We start from the raw sequence: 19,648 nt of genomic DNA on the forward strand, positions 1-19,648 counted from the left end.
TGAATTCAGGTGAGTGTGTATCCGAGGGTACTTAAGAATTTTAGCGTATTTGGAAAACTAAAAGGCCTCTTACACGATATTTATTTGTTATATGTATATGTCACTTTTTACGTATGAAAAGCAACATACCGTGTAAACGCAAAATAAATTTTCTTTTGTACAAGTCAGGAAACTTCACATACGAAATAGAAACGTTTCTATTTTTATCTGACACATAACTAGAATATGCTGTTCTTTAATTTGTGGACTTAAATTTTTTTTGGATTTATTTATTTATTGGGAGATAGAAAGCAGCTAAACTGAACTGCTAAAATCGTTGGAAGTCATAAGACATTACGTGAGTGTAGAAAAAGTGGCAGTATAAAATGTTTGAAGAAGATAAAACAAAGTAATTTCAATGGGCGCTTATGTTCAGCGAAGAAATCTGATTGTTCTTTATTCAGAAATACTTTCTCTTTTATAGTAAAATGACTTACAATACTATTACAATATTTGCATACAATACTTACACACTAAGAATAACTACATTCTATTTCTATATACCAAGTCAGCAAAATATTCATATTACTTAACTATGTAATAATATTTGGGCAGTCGCATTGACAAACCGACGCTGTCGATCAATCATGCTGATCGATACGTGAGCTGGTCAGTGTGACGCATACGGGTTAAACAACTGTAAACGGATACGGCTTCCCGCTGGGTTCAATATAACTTATCTATGCCGCTATGACTATGACGCTATGAGTTATTTGCGTGTGGTCGAAAGTGAAATTCATTTGGTTGTGCATTACAAACTAGACTCATTCTGGCATTTACATAAATACAAATACCTTGTCTTGTGGTAATGCCACAGCAGGTAAGATGTACAAACCATATCGTGTACAAAAACCTTAAATAAACATGAAACAATTTCTGACAAAATCGCAATATGTTACCGAATGAATTAAAAATTACAGTGATTGTTTACTCTTCTTTTATTTTCGTCATATAAAATGTTTTACAAAATTAAATACATACTAAAAAGATACCATTTTCACAAGAATCAAAATAATTTTAGAAAGAAAATTTTTTCACGAGAAATGGAAGAATTAAATTCAAATTTTGACTCTGCGATGTTTTAGTAAGGACCATTTTTGAAAAACTTCACAAAAGTCAATTTCATGTACTTTATCTTTTGAAGAGAAGAGTAGCATCAACGAATTTAAACGATCATCTCCCATTGTTGTGCGCAAATGGTCGAAGACTATTTTCAATTTACTGAAGGAACGTTCACACGATGCTGACGTCAAAGGAACAGTCAAAATATAACGAACCAGTTTGTATGCTAAGGGGGTAATTCGTTTTAACTTCAATGCTACCGTGGAAATATCTTCGAACGATTTACAACCTTGATAACAGTCAAAAAGATTTTGTAACTCACAAAGCAAACATTCGATATCTTCCTTGAAGAATCCGGGTTCCAATTGTACAATAGAGTTTATCAAATCCATCGTAACATTGTTTCTGTCTGCTGGAATTCTAAACATTTCCTGAATGGGTTTGAACGTTGACAAACTTTCTTGTAACTTTTCTTGGATGCAACTTGTGAAAACTTGAAGGACAATTTTAAATTATTTTCTATAATATGTTTCAAATTAGAAAATTGTAGCAGATTCCAGATTTTCGTAAAATTTTTTTGGCACACCTCGCGTTCTGTGATGCTTTGAAAAGTCCTTTTCGGGGCTTATCTGCCACTTTCGAGCAAAGGAAACCGAACTCGCAATTAAATCGTTAATTTGAATATCATCGTTCATCTGCTGAAATGACGCTGATGTGCTTTGAATCAACAATAATGCATCGATGATGTTTAATTCTTCAGCTTCCAAACTTTCTGTAAAATTTTTAACTTTGAACATTACATTTTTGCAAAAAAATAAAGAGCTTATAAAATCGAAATCCAAAAATTTTTTTAACAAGCCTGAAGCTAGCGTCCGTGAATTGCTGTCAACATTTTCGGAATCTTTCTTTCTAATTTCAAGAGCATGAATGATGCCTTCGAAAGAAATCCATACAGCTTTGACTGTTTCTGCCCGAGCAGTCCATCGTGTTTTTTACAAATTCTTCAACTGCAATGAATTTTCAATATTACGTAACTCTTCACGCAAACTCATGAAACGTTTCGTACTTCCAGAAGAAAAAAAACGTACAAAGCTTCTAAAACATTGAAAAATTCTTTAATCAAACAGCTTGCATTGCATTATGCTTCTACAAATATGTTGATTCTATGAGCATGACATGGAATATAGGGAACACGTTTTTCACATTTTTCCGATAATTTTTGCTGCCTGCCTTTAAACTTTCCAGACATGTTTTTTGCAAAATCATACGATTGAAAAACAATGTTTTTTGTGGAAATTCCCATCGAATGAAGAGTTGTTACAATTTTTCCTGATTTTTTAGTCTGGACATTATCCATCTTCAAAACCCCTTCAACAGGTACAATTCCTTTATTTGTTTGATGCGCATACCGAATATTGACAGCTAATCGATCTTGATGTGACACGTCTGGAATAGTATCAGCCATGACAGAAAATATCCCCGCTTGGTTAACTTCGTTGACGATGGCCTTTTCAGTTCCATTCCCTAATAAATCGATGAATTCATTTTGAGTCACGTTACTGAGGTAAGTTATATGATGTGGTCTTTTGGAGGTTTCATCCAACCATTTTGTAACCAGTGCACAATGCCGGGAAATTAAATTAACAATCTGTTGAAAATTTTCATCATTGTTTACTGGTGAATCTTTGTGACCACGTAAAGCGAGACCTTGCCTTCCGAGAGTCCTCGCAACATCGAATAAAACCCGCAAGTCCTTTGAATGATACTCTTTTTCTTGTACTGCTTTAATTTTGTTGTCCCTGATGGATCTATCTATTAATATATCAACATGGACCCCTTCGTTGATAAAATTGGAATAATCACTTAGAGCTGCGTTGTGAGATTCGGAAGTGAAGTGCTGAAGTATTTTCCCTTTTTTATCTTGACCACGACTTTTCATTTTATGCCACTAGCGGACTCCTACTGATACCAATTCTGAACTAGCATTACATCTCCCTGGCCCTTCAGGAAATAAAATGCAAGCAAAACGAAAAGCTGCATCTTTATGGGGACTATATTCCAAAAAAGAAAATTTTTCATACCAAACTGTATTAAATCGACGTTGTTTGTTAGTGGGAATATCTGTATTGGTCGGATAAATGTCAAGTTTCGGTTGATATGGACCGAGAGAACTCAAATATTTACGTTCATTACTGGATGATATTTTATTTCGTCGACCGTGGTCATGATCGATTAGAACGTCATTCCCAATAGTCAAATTGAAATTTGTAGACGACAGCTTTTCATTTTCCTTTTTTGCAAATAGCAATAGCTCACCACTTTCTTTGTTGATGTTTGTTAAACAGTCGATCACATCGACGAACAATGCTTTTAAATTCGGCACTGCCTCGTCCTTTACTCTACTTAGAACGTCATTCGTTCGTTCAAAATTCTTTAGGAATTCAGCAACCTTGCCGGAAATATCTACCCAATTGCAATTTTTCTCATCTTGTTCTGATAGTAATGTTGATGGGAGTTCTGGTGTTCCTTGTGGCGACATTGACGATTGTAAATGAAGCAAATCTGCGGACGGTGGTTATGGCGGTATTGATGAAGATGATACAGGTGGAGACATCGCTCGATGGATATTAGTCTGCAGCGAGGGAACTGGAGATATAATGGTTGAGCGTTCAGTGATTTGAAGTGCACCTTTTGAATGTGATTCTGAGGTAACTTCTTGTGTATCAGAATGAATGGGATCAGCATTCTTCGCTTTCGGTGATGGAGTTGAAGAATGTCCAAACGACGATACCTGACGTTCTCGTTTAGAAGCCTCAAATGGATTTATTGGAGCTCCCACATGTTTGACTCTGACGTATTGACCATTATGTTTGTATTTTTCATGACCCGATTTGTAGTCATCGTCAAATTGATTTCCGCATTCTTCGCATTCTACTTTTATTCTCTTTCGCGGCGGTTGCTTGGACATTTTAATAAAATCTGCAAATATATATATAACTCCGTGTTTGCCAACCTTTTTATGCTATATATATATATAAAATGTCCAACCAATTTTTCTCACTTTTCAATTTAATGTGAAACACTTCGAACTAAGTGCAGGGATACTTCAAATGAAATCAACCAGGGCTAAACCCCAATCTTCTTTATTGTTTCTCGGAGTTTTGCGTAAACAAAACAGACTTTCATATATTATTAGACGCGACAAAACGTCTTCTTTTCAGGGACGTCAAACTCTTTTTCATACAGCAACCAAAAATAAAGTTATGGGCCAATATATGCCTTAGCCTATGGAAAAGGGGTTTTTGGCCCCTAAATCCAGATTTCGGGGGTTTATTGGAAATTCTGAGTATGCAGTTTTTGTATGTCGGACTAGACCTACAACGTGAGGTATGTCTCGCAAATATTACTTTTTTAGTGTCACACAGAGTTATTGATTTGGTTTTGCCTTGTTACTAGCACTACCGAATTTGGAGCTATTTAAAATTTTAAGCCTTTTTTAGGTCACTTACCATCAAATACCCACGAATTTTATTTTGGGAATATAATAGTATGTTTTATTTTCTTTAAAACGAGACCTCTTCGAGTTTTGTTTTGGAAACTTAGAAAAAGTTATTAGCATTCATAAAAAAGACTATACTGAGAAAAAGAAACCTAAAATATCAACTTTAAAGGGTGAAAAAACAGATTTTAACAATACTTACGTTACTTTCAACGTGATATTAGAAATTTTGGTGAAATTTCACATCAGAGCTGTAAGTTTGATAGCTTTAACTTAAACAACAACTTCACAATGGGCTTTTTACTGAAAAATACCTTGCGCCATTGAATTTAGAAAAAATAAATCGGCCGAAAACATAAAATTTTAAAAAATTCATAAAAATGGAACTAAAGTGAATTTGACAAAACTAAAAAATACGGGTTGTTATATTTGTCCATATATGTTGTAAAAAAAATTTCATGAAAATCGGAAGAGGTGGGGTGTAAAATGTCAATACATTGGTTGATTTCATTTGGAGTATCCCTGCATTTAACACTCGAAAGTGTATTTCAGCGCATTGTATTGATTCAGGATATTAGTACTTAGTCGGACATAATCGAAAAGCTTGTGAATGACTTTCGAATAATTGTGTATTTCATATGAGTCAAATATTCAAAAAATCATATTTTCGAAAACAATCGTAAAAAAATATATGTCGAATATTTTTGGACAAAGAGTCGAAAAAAATTATTTCGAGCCCTAACCGCCATTTCGGTGTAACCAACAAAGATATGAAAATCCGTTTTTGACAGATATTGGTAATTCTGTTTGTTTTAAACTACCTCAAAAAATTTCACAACCGTAATAAGTTCCTTTACAAAGTTAACCACAAGCAGTTTTGCATCAAATTTTTAAAAAAATGCAATCTTAAAAACGTTCACATGTAAAATTTTATTTTTGTTGGTTACACTAAAATTGTTGATAGGGCTCGATTTAATTGAAATGTATTTTCCAAGTGTAAAATTGGCGTCGAAGGACCAGTATATGTCGTGAAATTCGTGAAGCGTCCCACTGCATTTTCGATTTTTTTTGTGCAAGCTTGTTTTCATTCAAATATAGCTCATGTAATACACGCTTCAAGAAGATATGCAATTAATACTTCTGGCCTGAACTGAAAATAAATACTAAACAAATTTTATCGAAAAATGTTAGTAACAATTTTACAAAATAAGAAAATATTAAATTTTTTTTTTCAAGTTTGATCTCTTTTTTAAATTTTTGTTTTATTCCTAAATGAAAGCTCGGTTCTTTTCTTTAAAATGATACCTATCTTGTTATGGTTCCCGCAAATTTCTTTAATAAATTTTTATTTTAAATGAAGATGTACGGCTAAAATTCATCCATAAATTGACATTATATTAAAAATTATTAAAGAAATTTTCGCGCACCATAACAAGATGGGTATCTATCTATTTAAAGGAAAAGAATTAAGTTTTCATTTGAGAATAAAAAAATTATTAAAAATGTTAAACTTAAAAAAAAAATTAAGAACTTTTTTTTTGCAAAATTTTCAATGACATTTTTCTAATTTCTTTTTCAAATTTTCAAATCTTTAGGAAGAACGTACAAAATACTTTTGATATCGTTTTTGCATTTCTTCTTAGAACGTCGATTACATGACAACAATTTGAAAATTGAAACGTTTTTATCTCGGTAACTATACAATATTTAACCCCGTCCTTTAGTGAAATTAACACAACTATATTGTTACGAATATTAGCAAAACTAAGGGGTGCTGCCAACTCCAAGCCGATGCTAAACAGTGATATCATGCACATCCATAGATCAATCATTATGTATCTACTACATAAACGAATCAATAATTGCGTCTACACATATGTACATATACGAGCAGCGGAAAAACAATGCACAAACACATGCATATATCTTATCTGAGTTGTCACAAAATAGGGCAATAATTTGTGCAAGTATTACTCAAATGAGAAATTATACATCTGTAGTTGTAGCTGAGAAATTTATTACTATGTAAAATTCTGGAAGCGCCTAGAAGATGCCACGAAGAAATCACAGAGTATAAAAGCATCAGCGGGTAGAGGCGCTATGGGCAAGTTTCGATTCAGACGCTATAGCAATTGTTTTGTGTGACACCCCCACACCCCTACCTCGCACCGCCCCTGAGGGCAGGGTTATTAACGAAACTTTTACTAGAAATAGCTTATTACCTGCTTCTACGCACTTTTACAACACCTTTTATATAAAAGAAGGCGATTTAACCGATTTAGTCCATTTTTACTGAAAATATTTCCTGTTAAACACCAAATTTTTCGTCGCGTTATGGCTTCAGAAATGTTGGGAAATGCATTGTAAGAAAGCTGCAGTGCCACGCCCATTTTTCAAGATTTTAATTTTTTACCATTTCTTGTTATAAATCCCCTTAGTAAAGGCAACCTGTCTGCCGAATTTTGTTATGATAGCTTGAGCGATTTTTGATTTATGATTAATAATATTTGTAAAATTAATTTTATCACAAGTGGGCCCATTTAAAAATTTTTTTTCAAATTTTTATCAACAGTCTCAATATCAGTCCACACGTCAAATTTCAACACTTTAGGTGTATTATTTACTAAAAAATGAGGTTTTTTGTGTTTTCCAAAATGTTATATATATAAAAAGTGGGCATGGTTATCATCCGATGTCGCTCATTTTCCATACCAATCTATCCTGGGTGTAGAAAAGCTCGTGTACCAAAATTTGGTGAAGCTATCTCAATATTTACTTAAGTTATCGTCCTAACGGACAGACGGACGGACGGACATGGCTCAATCAATATTTTTTTTGATACTGATCATTTTGATATATGGAAGTCTATATCTATCTCGATTCGTTTATACCTGTACAACGAACCGTTATCCAATCACAGTTATAATACCCTGTGTAAAAGTACAGCTGGGCATAAAAATAAGAGCTGTCAGCACTGAAATCCAGCGAAGAATCAATCTGGCCAATAAACGCTACTTTGGACTAGGTAGGCAATTGAAAAGTAAAGTCTCTCGGCGAACGAAAATCATACTCTACAAGTCACTTATCGTACCCGTCCTGCTATATGGGGCAGAAGCATGGACCATGACAACAGCAGATGAAGCGGCTTTGGGAGTGTTCGAGAGAAAAGTTCTTCGAAAGCTTTATGGACCTCCACGCGTTGGCGATGGCGAGTACCGAAGAAGATTTAATGATGAGCTGTACGAGCTATACGCAGACATCAACATAGTCCAGCGAATTAAAACGCAGCGGCTGCGCAGGCTAGGCCATGTTATGCGAATGAAAGATGATGCTCCGGCCAAGAAAGTGTTTCTATCGGAACCCGCCTATGGAAGCAGAGGTAGAGGGCGGCCCCCACTCCGTTGGAAGGACCAGGTGGAAAACGATTTAAACTCCCTTGGTGTGACCAATTGGCGCCGGTTGGCGGAGCGAAGGAGCGACTGGCGCGCTTTGTTGGACGGCCATAACCGGTTAGACGGTTAAGCGCCAATTAAGTAAGTAAGTAAGTAAGTTTGATCATATTTATGACTTATGGCGTTTCAAGTGATTAATGATTTTTTTACCTTTATATTAAGTCGCTTTCATGTTTGTCCCCTCATTTCCATACGAATTTTTGACCCACGGAAAAGTTTTTTCGGTTACTTCCCGTTGAGCTAGACACTTGATACTTAGAACATAGTTCAGATTTGAGAGACATTACAATGCAATTGAAAACAAGTAAGGAAGGCTAATTTCGGGTGTAACCGAACATTACATACTCAGCTGAGAACTATGGAGACAAAATCACTATGTAGGAAAATGAAGCTACGGTAACCCTGGAATGTGTATGTCATATGTATCAAATGGAAGGTATTAAAGAGTATTTTAAAAGTGGACCAGGGCTGACTCTAGAATTTGTTTGTACAATATGGGTATCAAATGAAAGGCGTTAATGAGTATTTTAAAAGGATGTAGCCCTTAGTTCTATAGGTGGACGCCTTTTCGAGATATCGCCAGAAGATGGTACAGTATATCAGGTTGCAGGTAAAAATGCCGAGGGTCAAACCATACTTGTAACGCAAGGACCAGATGGTGAACAACAATTCGCGTACGTTGCTGCTGCTGAAGGTGATGATAATCAAGTGCTGACTCTTGACAATGCTGTTGCGGAAGCAGTATCCCAACATCCAAATGAGTTACACCAGCAGAATGAAGCAATGCAAGAGGCACAGTATATTGTTAAAACCACAAAGGAAGATGGTACGACTCATTTAGTGACAATGGGTGAATCGGAATTGCAACAACATCAAGCTTTAGCAGCAGCACAGCAACAACAGGTAGATGGTGGGAGTGGGGTCACTGCTACAGGTGGCACATCAAGCGGGCAACTTTGCATACAAACATCGGATGGCGGTGATGGACAGGAAGCAAATATTCCTGCTGAAGTGATACAAGCAGGCATGCCATCACCAGGTAGAAACACGTCGATCACGTGTACACATTTGAGTTATACTTGATGTAATTTGTTTCCTTTGATTTTTCAGGTGGCTCACGTCGTGTGGTTTTATTACTGCAAGATGGTACTTATATGATGATTGAAATGCACGACGATGAGTTTAAAGCACTGAATATTGCCACGTAAAGCACACACACTTCACAAAACTAAATATAAGACAGCTTGGCAGACCTATTCGAGTTGAGCAGTACTTTACATTAATCGGAAAATGTGTTGTAAACGGCAGTTATAAAAAAAACTACAAGCAGTACGTTTTTATTCATCATTATCTCACATTTTAGTTATTAAAAAAAAATTAGAACTGCATATTGTCATGAAAACATGGCTGTTTCAGTCCTACGCGCAGATGTAGCGTATAACAAAAAATATGTAGATTAAAGATAAAATTAATATTTACTGATAAATAGAAATCAACATATGAGACAGTTTGATGACAGCACACAGCCGCATTTTACTTAAAAAAGTTTATATTAATTTTTTTCTAACCCGCTTGTGTTGTATAATATGACTCAATAAGTTTTATTACATTAATATTTTTATTTTATTATAATTTTTATGGATTTAATTCATCAAAGGTCATATGTCTGCTTATAAAATGTATTAATTATATAAATTATGATATATGGGTATGTTTTTTGCCTTTTGTTGTGTTCTATGCGCAGCGTTCAGCTCCGTATGCTACGTATAACCATCAAACTTTTCATTGTTTGCTTAAAGTGTATATGCATAACCACTGCGTTATATAATACACACGATCGTATAGAGAAAAGGCGAACCCCCATGCAAATTACTAGAATAAAGAATTAATCTGATAAATTGCGATGAATTTTGTTATGGTGCGTAATTAGAGCCTCATTTTTCTTTAATATACGTGATCGACACCTACAACGCCATAAAGATACATTCACCAGCCTGGCATGACTTGGATCTGCAGACATAGATTTTGAAAGTAAAGCGTTGTAAGAAACGCTCATCAAAAAGACCTTCCTTGTCCCTATTCAGCAAATTTTACCATGAACGCAAATTGGGATATCCACCATTAACTTAAAGACAGTTGAATTTGAATCCTTTACATGTCTATATCGATAACAAATAACACGTACGATTGATGTTAAAAGACATATATTAAGGTGATGAACACATTTTAGAACGATTTTCCGTCATCCCTTTCCAAATTTGGTTTGGGGACAAACCGGTTTTGGCGTTGCGCCATTTTCGTTCTTCGAAAAGTTACACTGATAATGGCGCAACGCAAATTTGGCAAGGGATGGCAGAAAATCGTCACAGCGTACATCAATTATTCATCCTGTCCGAAAATCAACAAAACAAATCGAATATACATATTAAGGACTAATTAGGATATAATTAAGTCATATCTTTGTGAATTTCGCAATGAAAAATCCAACCGTATCAATGTAGCGTCCTGCAAACTCTGTCATATCATGGCCGAATCGTTGCACATAACCTCTGAAATGACAAAAGAAAACAAGAACCCTTGGAAATGCTTGTAACAAATACATCGTGAATCAAATTTCATTACCTCTCCAACTCATTAAGTCCTGTGTGTTCTAGTCCGCAACCGCCTACACGCGGAGTAGCCGAAGTTAACTGTATTTGCGGAAATTTTCCAAGCACCCAAGCTACCATGCACTCATTCTCTTGTTCCGTCACAGTGCAAGTCGAGTATACCAATACGCCGTCTCGTTTAAGCAATGGCACTGCAGCCGAAAATAACTTTCGCTGCACTTTCGGATACGAATCGAGCATTTGCGAGCACATATTGCGCGGCCCCGCCAGCAAAGGTCTATTGCCTAACGCGCTACAAGGTGCATCAAGTAGTATTTTGTCAAATGTACAAGCACCAAAGGGTGGTTTACCCAACTTTTCGGTCTCCTCCATATCTTTCGTTTCGTCAAAAGCTTTAGAAGCATCGAAATGATAGGCTTTTATACTATGCAGTCCTTGGATCTCTATTTTCTCTTGCATAGCTCTAATTTTTTTGGCCACCTTATCGATTGCTATTATTTCGCCTACATCACCCATTAACTCTGCAATATGTGTCGTCTTGTTGCCCGGAGCAGCGCACATATCTAAAACTCGTTCTCCGGGACGGGGTTGCAATACACGCACACATAGTATAGACGGTAGATTTTGTAGCAATGCCTCCTTACAGCTGAGATCTCCAATGGCAGGCACACCCGATATCGTTTAAATCTTTTCTACCGCAGTACCTTTTAAGGGCTCAAGCGCGTTACTAGCTGGAGGTCCAAATATCTGATGTCTTTGCATTCGAACGATTCCAATACCTAAGTAAAGCTTGTGCAGCGACTCATATCGTGTATTAGTGCCTTGTTTACACTTTCCGGCCAAATCAGCATAGACCAAAACTTTCTAATCGATCTTAGTTCCCGCTTCCATTGCAAGAACCCCAGGCGCATAAAGATGAGCGCCCCGTAGTAGTGCAGCGCCACAGGAACTATCTACGATGACTTCACGCTGTATTTCCGTCTGTTTTTGTTTGAAATCTGGGATGTTAACGGGCAAAGGCGATATACATAGTACCTCGGGAATAAAGGGTATTTCATAGACCATCGGGGTCTGTGTATACCTTTCATGTAAGATCTGTTGTAATTTCTGTTTAAATGCTGAAACGGTAGTTTGAAGTGTGTTGATGCGATAACTTGTGACTGTTGGTGGTCGGCATAACCAACTCATTACCTCATCTATTTGTTTTGGCTGGAACAGGCAAAAATAATTAGTTTCTGGAGTTTAATCTGGAGGGCCACTATGAGAAGTATTTGCATTCAAGTACCGTCTAAGTGACGAACTGATTATTGACGCTAGGAAAGATGTCTAGCAATTAAGTCCCTCACTACAATTCGTCATTAATACAAAAATTATGGTTTGGTCTCCACTTGAAGGTGTACAATGAACTTGTTTAGATGAGAATAAGGAAGACACCCAAGCACTATCCTATTTTGATCAAATGGCTGCTTTCTGCACCGAAAAACTGAAGACATGTTGTTGTTGTTGTTGTGGCGATAAGGACACTCCCCGAAGGCCTTGGGAGTGTTGTCGATGTTGATGGTCCCTTGCCGGATGCAGATCCGGTACGTTTCAGTACAAAGCCCGACCATCTCGGCAACGATTTGTTATGAGCACATGCGACCTTCTAAGCCATACCGCCCTCCCACCCTCTAGATACATGAGGAGTTCGGTGTCGCCAGAGCTTCGGCTGTTAATGAAACAGGATTTGCCACGAATAGGTGGGGTTGACAATTGGGTTGGAGAAGCTGTATATTGCGCTGGTAGCCCCCTAAAAGATTTGCGCTACACAACCCCTTGAATCTATTGGGTATTTTAGTCGCCTCTTACGACAGGCATACCTACCGCGGGTATGTATATTCTAACCCCGGCACGCCACTGCAATTCTGAGTGTGGAGTTTTAGCAGTCCCGTTAGTTTCTCCAATGGGTATTTTGTAAGTAGGGAGCCTATATAGGCGGCGCGTAACACAGTATCCGTTGTCCAAATACTCAGTGACAGTCAGGCCCCCCTCAAGGCGATCTCGGCGTCTGAAATAAAATCAGCACTAGTACTTGAGTGCGATGAAAAGCTAAATCAACTAGGAGCACACAACAAACTGTTGTTGGCCTGGGTTCCTGGCCACCGGGGAGTGGAGGACAATGAGCAAGCGGACAGCCTGGCAAGGAAGGCAGCAATAACACGACCAATTGGTCCTGAGCCGTTCCTGCCAGTAGGCTCACAGGAAATCAGAGGGCATCTACTATTATAAGAAAGGAATAAGAGGGAATAACACTGGCGCAATATGCCAGGCTTGAGGCAATCTAAGTTACTGCTGGGGGGCTACAACACAACTCGATATAGGGCATTAATGGGCCTGTCGAAAGATAACCTGAGGATCCTAACAGCTATTCTTACAGGACACTGCAGACTGAACAGCCACATGCAGAAGCTGGGCATACTATCGAACAATACATGCCGATTTTGTGATCGATCAGCGGAGACGGCGGAACATATACTCCTGGAATGTGACGCAATCTCAAGACGTAGGGCTAAGTTTTTGGGCTCACCATGGCCAGAGCACTCTCACATTAAATCCCTCAAGCCAGGTGAACTGCTAGGGTTCATCAGAGAAGTCGGCTTGGATGAGGTGCTGTGAAGCAGTTGAGGGCACAATAGACCAATGGTCGCAGTGCGATCCTCAATTAATTATCCGTTGTCCAATCGCTTTAACTGACGCAAAAAAAGCTTTATAGCTTCAAAGCTTCCGCAACCCAATTGTCAAACTCACCGACGCGAGGAGAATCCTGTTACAAATATGAGTGTATCATACACATATTTAGCAGCCGAGGCTCTGGCAACCCCAAGTTCCTCATGGAATTAGGGGATGGGAGGGCGGGATGGCCCTAGAAGGTTTATTGTGTGATCGTTCCCGAGATGGTCGGGCTAGTATCTTAATGGTGCTTTCTTACCGGATGTATATCCCTCAAAGGACCATCTGCATCGATAACACTCCCCAAAGCCTTCAGGGAGCGTCTTTATCGTTAAAACAACAACAACAAAAACCTATCTTTGTGTTATCTACATATACTGTCAGTAAGCGGCTGGGGGATTTTGTTGCGACTATAAACATTGGAGGCAATTGCAGAGCCTTTAGTCCACGTTGACAAAAAAGTGGCCGTAGTTCTGGTCGTGATATCTGTGAGAAAAAAACTAGAGACTTGGTAATTAACGGTTTATTTTAGAGCACAGCTCATCAGAAGAATAGCCGAGCTCTTACTTCGTTGCAAACCCAATTCCGAAAATTTTAATAAACGGGCCACTTCAAATTCTTCAGATGGATATTATGAATGACAAGATGGATGTGGTGAAAACGTTTTTGTGCCAAACCGGATATTTTTCGGCTTTATACCGTTGACCGCTCCTTACATAAATCAACGGCAACTCTGTAATCAGTTTCACCAATAAAATATCTCCCTCTCACTTTTGCTTTCGCGAGTAGACTGCGTTAATTTCCGGCGTGTTCTCCACACAATTTTGCATAAAGTGTTTTTTAATAAATTCAAAACTAATTGCAGTTTAATCATACTTACATTCCTCCTGAGAATTTGTGACTCCACAAATGGATTACGTAAAAAAGGTGATTTTGGAAACATTAATTGTGATACTTTTTAACTGCTGCAGCAAAATTCCACGAAAGATGGAGAAAAAAGAGAAGGACGATGAAGAATGGAATTGCAAATGTTGAAAAATATTGAGTGCTGCCAAAGGTTCACGAAAAACATAAATGTATATGTGAAAGTTTTGGCCAAAAAAGAAGTTTCAGGAACGCCGAATTTAAAGCCGATAGCGTTTATTTAATCTGAATTACTGTTTTGAAGCTAACTATGCTATTTAATACAGAACAACTTTTTATCTAACATCGTTACAACTTTTGCAAATATTTCGTGTTGACGCATTCATTAACGCATTATCTAAACACCACACGAGCTAAACACGACGTGGCAACTTTTCGCTGTTTTTGGCTCATTCATTCATTACTGAAGCGTGTGGTCGTACTCTTCGTTTAAATGGTAGAATGCCTTCAAATTTCGAACGCAATTTTTTTTGTCACTATAGTTTATTCTTTTTAAATTTTTCTTGTATGGCGAAGTGAGAAATTTTTCGTGGTGAGCTAATAAATTAATACGTATGCCAAATAGCGTACTTTGAATTGGTGTGTTCGTGTATTTCTTGCTCTGTGATTTTCGCTGACATTTCCAAGTTGAATTAAATAAAATTTGATAAATTTAAGTGCGTGAATTAGACACTGTTATTTGGTGCGTATAATAATTTATTTCAAATATATAAAAATTGTTATTATAGGACGGTAAAGCGTAATTGTAAATTTGGTATAATTTTCTGCAGTCGGTGATTGCAAGTTTCCTCATGTTTTTCTTTCTGAAAAGCGACATCATGCTATCCTCTTCGTGTTGAATTTGTTTTCTGCTCAAATTGTTACAAAAGGAAAAGTGTATGTATGTATTTATTTGAAAATTTGTTCATAGCACAACAAATTTGACAAATTATTTAACAGTACTAGTCATGAGTTATAAAAATTGAACATTTGTAATAATAATAAATTAGATTAATCAAATTAAATATAACGGATAATGGTGAAATATTTATGTATGTAAATGTAAATCTTAAAACTAAAGAAAAGTAATTAATAAATTATTAAAATACAGGGTAATAGTCTAGTTGAAGGGTCGACTGGTAATACGCTACCAAAAATATCGAGAGAGGTGTCAAACGACGCGTCTTGACATTAGTATTAATAATCCGGAGGCGGAGAATAAAAATTTTAACTCGTTCAAAAGATATTAACGAAAAACCGGAAAAAGACCCGCGGGTACCTCCGAAACCGGAGGTGGGATCCATATTATTTTTGCGCAGAACACCTTTCTGCGTTGGCGGCCTTCGGCCGCCGCCACGGTGATGCACACATTTTTTTGGGGGTACTAACACAACAACAACCACATGAAAATCGCCAACTTCAACTCCAAATATCTCCGGACAGAGACAAAATTTTTCTTTTCCGTCTTCGGATTATTGTTCTCGAGATTAATACGCGTCTTATGCCACTTCTCGATATTTTTTGTCGCGTATTAGCAGTCGACCCCTCAACTAGACTATTACCTAATACAGCAATAGTGATCATAACTTTTGGCTGGTTATAGATCGAATAGTGTTTAACAAATAAAGAAAGAAGACACAGAGAATGAAAAGGACTTATAAATGAACATTTTAATAGCAACAATTTGAGATCCAGTTTAAGAGTTAAAAAATGATGTTAGCTCTTTTTTGAAGTGCAGAGCATTACTTAAAGAGTCGAAGACTTGTAGGTACGGAGTTCCAAAGACGTATTGCAGTAACAAAGAATTGGCGCTGAGGGTAGCGTGTGGTATCTAATGTGCTTAAGAAGAAGCACCGATCTTTATGATTGCAGAAAAATAAGCTTACGATATAGATAGTCAGGTTCCTTCGTGTGTATCAATTTATGGAGGAAGGACAGTGTTTTGACTTTTAAAAGATTTTCGAAAGAAATGAGAAAGCTTTTCCAATTCATAATAAGGCAATGCAATTAAAGCATATTTAATAGGTGCAGTGTAAATTGAATGCAATTGCAAATTGTAGTTAGCCGGTTTCGTTAAATTTATGCCTGCATATATACGTATTGTAAAATGTTGGTTCTTTGCCTTTTAACGTCGTTTACAATCGCATCAAGGCTACTAAGGTTAAAAAGTATTATCTTTGAATTGCTAATGCATTTATTTTTTCCTTGGTTTTTTTTTCTGAATACGGAATAAAGATGGCTGGCTCACCATATGGATTTGGGTTAAAGGTGGGTTTCCCAAAAACCAATCGCCGCTTGTGTATTGATCACCACTTATGGCATGGTGAATTGAAACCGATATGGTCAAAACTCCCAATGAACATTTTCTTTCAGTATCAAATGGATGTGCTAAAATAACAATTGACGGCTTTCTCGAACAAAGTTCAAAATTATGGGCAGTTCCTTGGCAGTCCATATAATGTTAAGTGCATATGTATATAGATGTAAAAAAAACACAGATAGTATTAGTGTATGAAAAAATAGTAGAGACACAAACGTTCTTGGTAAGTGTATAACGCATACCAAAATTGAAAAAGGAGAATAGTGGTGACGCAGGCTTTTTAGTAATTTTATTGCGACAATTTCATAAGTGTATATAAATTTATGCACTTAGCAGTCCATATAAAGTTTAGGTGCAAATGTGTATATATATAAAAAAAAAACACAGCTAAACAGTCACTACAAAGTAAACTGCATAAGGCATGTTTTTTTTTTAATGTACGTTGTGGCAGCGCGCTGCCCTCAAGTGGCCCAATGAAACCAGGCTAATCCTGTTCACGCGATCCATTTATATATATATATATATATATAATAACTTTTAATAACTTTTGTTTTTTTTTTTTTTTGTCAAGTCTTTGATGGGCAGCGGTTTGTCAAGCGCGAATTGAGACTGCTCAGCTACAGAAGAGATTTCATCAGCCCAGCGAAATACTTAAAGAGACCAGAAGCAAACGTATTATACATTAAGCACATTAAGCCAGTAGAAACAGTTGACTTTTTCTAATTTCGGGATTTATTCTTTTTGGGACTTGGGAGTTTGATGCATGAACGTTTGTGATGTTTGTTGTTAATGAACAAAGAGGTTACAATATTACCTGATTAACGTAGTGATACGGCAGAGATCGCTGGCGGCAGATGTGAGCTGTACGGCTGTTGAAATCCAAGAGGCCGGTTGTATAGAAAGCAACAACCGTTGACCTGCAAAATCCTCCGTTTTGGAGAGGAAAGACATCCATACATCAACCCCGACATGCATATGCATGAGTGCTGACAAAAACCACACATACACGAGCATGTACATGCATGCACATGCATGTGGCGGTGATAGTGTGGGTGGCTATAAATTAAAGTCGAGTATCGAGTATCGAATCGCAGAGTTGCATTAGGGGGATAGCATTCAGATGCGGAAAAGTTAAGCGTCCAGCCTAAACATGCCGCCCCCCTTGCGATACGCAACATCGTTTTTACCCCCCACCGATCTCCGACCGCTGAAAAGCAACGAGAAAAAACATTTGCATTAAAACTAAACTTAACCTAAATCGCGTATTTCGCCAGCGTCGCGGGTGGCCGGGAGTCCTGCCCGACTTGCGCAGCATGCCACCTAAGCTAGGATGATAGGAACATTTATGATAAAGTAGACGTGAATATTTCTTGCCATTTGATGATACATAATTCTTAAAATATATAGAATCCATAAAGAAATAGTGCTGCACGAAGAGGCCGAGGTCTCCGTTCCAGACTGGCAAAATTTTGGTTTCTCCTTTTGTTGGACGGAGAGGCCGAGGTCTCCGTTCCAGATTCGCAGGTTTTTTTTTTTTTTTTTTTTTTTTTTTGTTTTTTGGTTGGACGAAAAGGCCGAGGTCTCCGTTCTAGAATCGCAGGTTTTTTTTGTTTAGGCAGTATGCGCAACTTTTCCGCATCTGAGGGAGATCCCTCTAATGCAACTCTGCATTCGATACTCGAAACTCGATTTAATTTATAGCCACCCACACCATCACCGCCCAATGCATGCGCATGCACATGTATGTGTGTTTTGTCAGCACTTATGCACAAGGATGTCGGCGTTTATGTGTGGTTGACTTTCCCCTCCGAAAACGGAGGATTTTGCGGGCCAACGGTTGTCGCCTTCGATACAACCGGCCTCTTGGATTTTAACAGCCAACCAGCTCACATCTGCCGCCAGAGATCTCTGCTGCTCTTCCACGATTTCTTAAGGTAATATTGTAACCTTTTTTATTTCTTAATTCTACATAATAAAACGCATCTATTATAACGAGAAATTCTCGTCTTCTCTTATTTATTTACGCATACACCCGCTTACTGAGTACCAACCCGGTGCGCCCACCTACCTCCAGGAGCAGACGCATCCCGGCCGAAAATTTGGTCCTATCTCCCCGAGAAACGAATTAAAGCGCCTATATACAGTCCACATCACAAGATATCAAAGCTGACCGTACCACAAGGGTTATCCGAAGAAAGTTATTTGCCACAATCAACAGCGATACCACCAAAAAACAAAAAAGGGGAAGCAAAAGTGAGAACGCTTATTACATTCACATCAGCGCCATATCGTCACATAATACCAAAACGAGAAAAAGAACACTGAACAAGCGACAGCCAGCTGAAGCCACTGCAATACCACAAGCTACTTGCCACACCGGAACACAAATCTCCACAAAATAAAGTCCAAAATAAGTGCAATATTTCTAGCCTGAATTTTTTTGGTTATAATAAAAACAAATAAAACCGGGCCGAAACAAATAATCTATATTATCAGTGCCACACGCGTAGTGACTTGTGATTAAACGCGAAAAGTGTAAAAATTTAGTGTCGAGAAGAAAGTACTGCAAACGCAAAAATTAACGTTGTTTTTTATAATTCCTTGTTACTATCTGTTCTGTCCCCCCACCAGCGGTAAGGCTCTCCGGCCACAGCACAAGGAAGAGGTGCACATAACCTCACTTTCATATAAACTTTCAAGCCATTCTATTGCGGCATTGTTCCTTTTTGCATCACGTTAGCTTCATTAGTTTTTCTAATAAATTTTTGTTACACAGTTTCTTCGTTTTTGCACAAGATTTATCACACGTTTTTACACTTTTCGTCCAGTTCATATCAGCGCGCGCTCTTATTATACAATACAATTTAACTTTGAAGTGGCGAGTGGCCCCCTTTATTTACACAAAAGACATTGGTGTTGCTCCCCCTGCTCTCTGTTTTATGGCACAAAATAATCTCAAAATAATAAATTAAACATATTCAAAGCAATAAATAAAAGTTTCTCGTATTTAATTGTTGTTGGTTGGGTGATTCGCACAGGTTCATGCAAATTTATA

General features: G+C 37.5%; 1 protein-coding gene and 1 pseudogene across 1 annotated transcript; one reads left to right on the forward strand and one right to left on the reverse strand.

Annotated features, from left to right (window-relative positions):
• The first annotated feature begins 8,509 nt into the window (after positions 1-8,509).
• LOC137236276 (uncharacterized) lies at positions 8,510-9,950 on the forward strand. The gene is made up of 2 exons (XM_067758827.1): positions 8,510-9,091; positions 9,163-9,950. The coding sequence occupies exons 1-2, from the start codon at positions 8,836-8,838 to the stop codon at positions 9,258-9,260; spliced, it is 354 nt and encodes a 117-aa protein (XP_067614928.1). The 5' UTR covers positions 8,510-8,835; the 3' UTR covers positions 9,261-9,950.
• A 554-nt stretch (positions 9,951-10,504) lies between these two features.
• Positions 10,505-11,839, reverse strand: LOC137236275 (tRNA (cytosine(72)-C(5))-methyltransferase NSUN6 pseudogene; annotated as a pseudogene).
• Positions 11,840-19,648: the final 7,809 nt, after the last annotated feature.

The sequence above is a fragment of the Eurosta solidaginis genome, unplaced genomic scaffold, assembly GCF_040869045.1.
Source record: "Eurosta solidaginis isolate ZX-2024a unplaced genomic scaffold, ASM4086904v1 ctg00001657.1, whole genome shotgun sequence".
Classification (NCBI taxonomy): domain Eukaryota; kingdom Metazoa; phylum Arthropoda; class Insecta; order Diptera; family Tephritidae; genus Eurosta; species Eurosta solidaginis.

Coding starts and splice junctions, on each gene's coding strand:
- LOC137236276 (XM_067758827.1), top strand. CDS start 8,836: ATGCAAGAGGCACAGTATATTGTTAAAACCACAAAGGAAGATGGTACG. Junction 9,092..9,162: donor AGCAGGCATGCCATCACCAG/GTAGAAACACGT, acceptor TTGATTTTTCAG/GTGGCTCACGTCGTGTGGTT.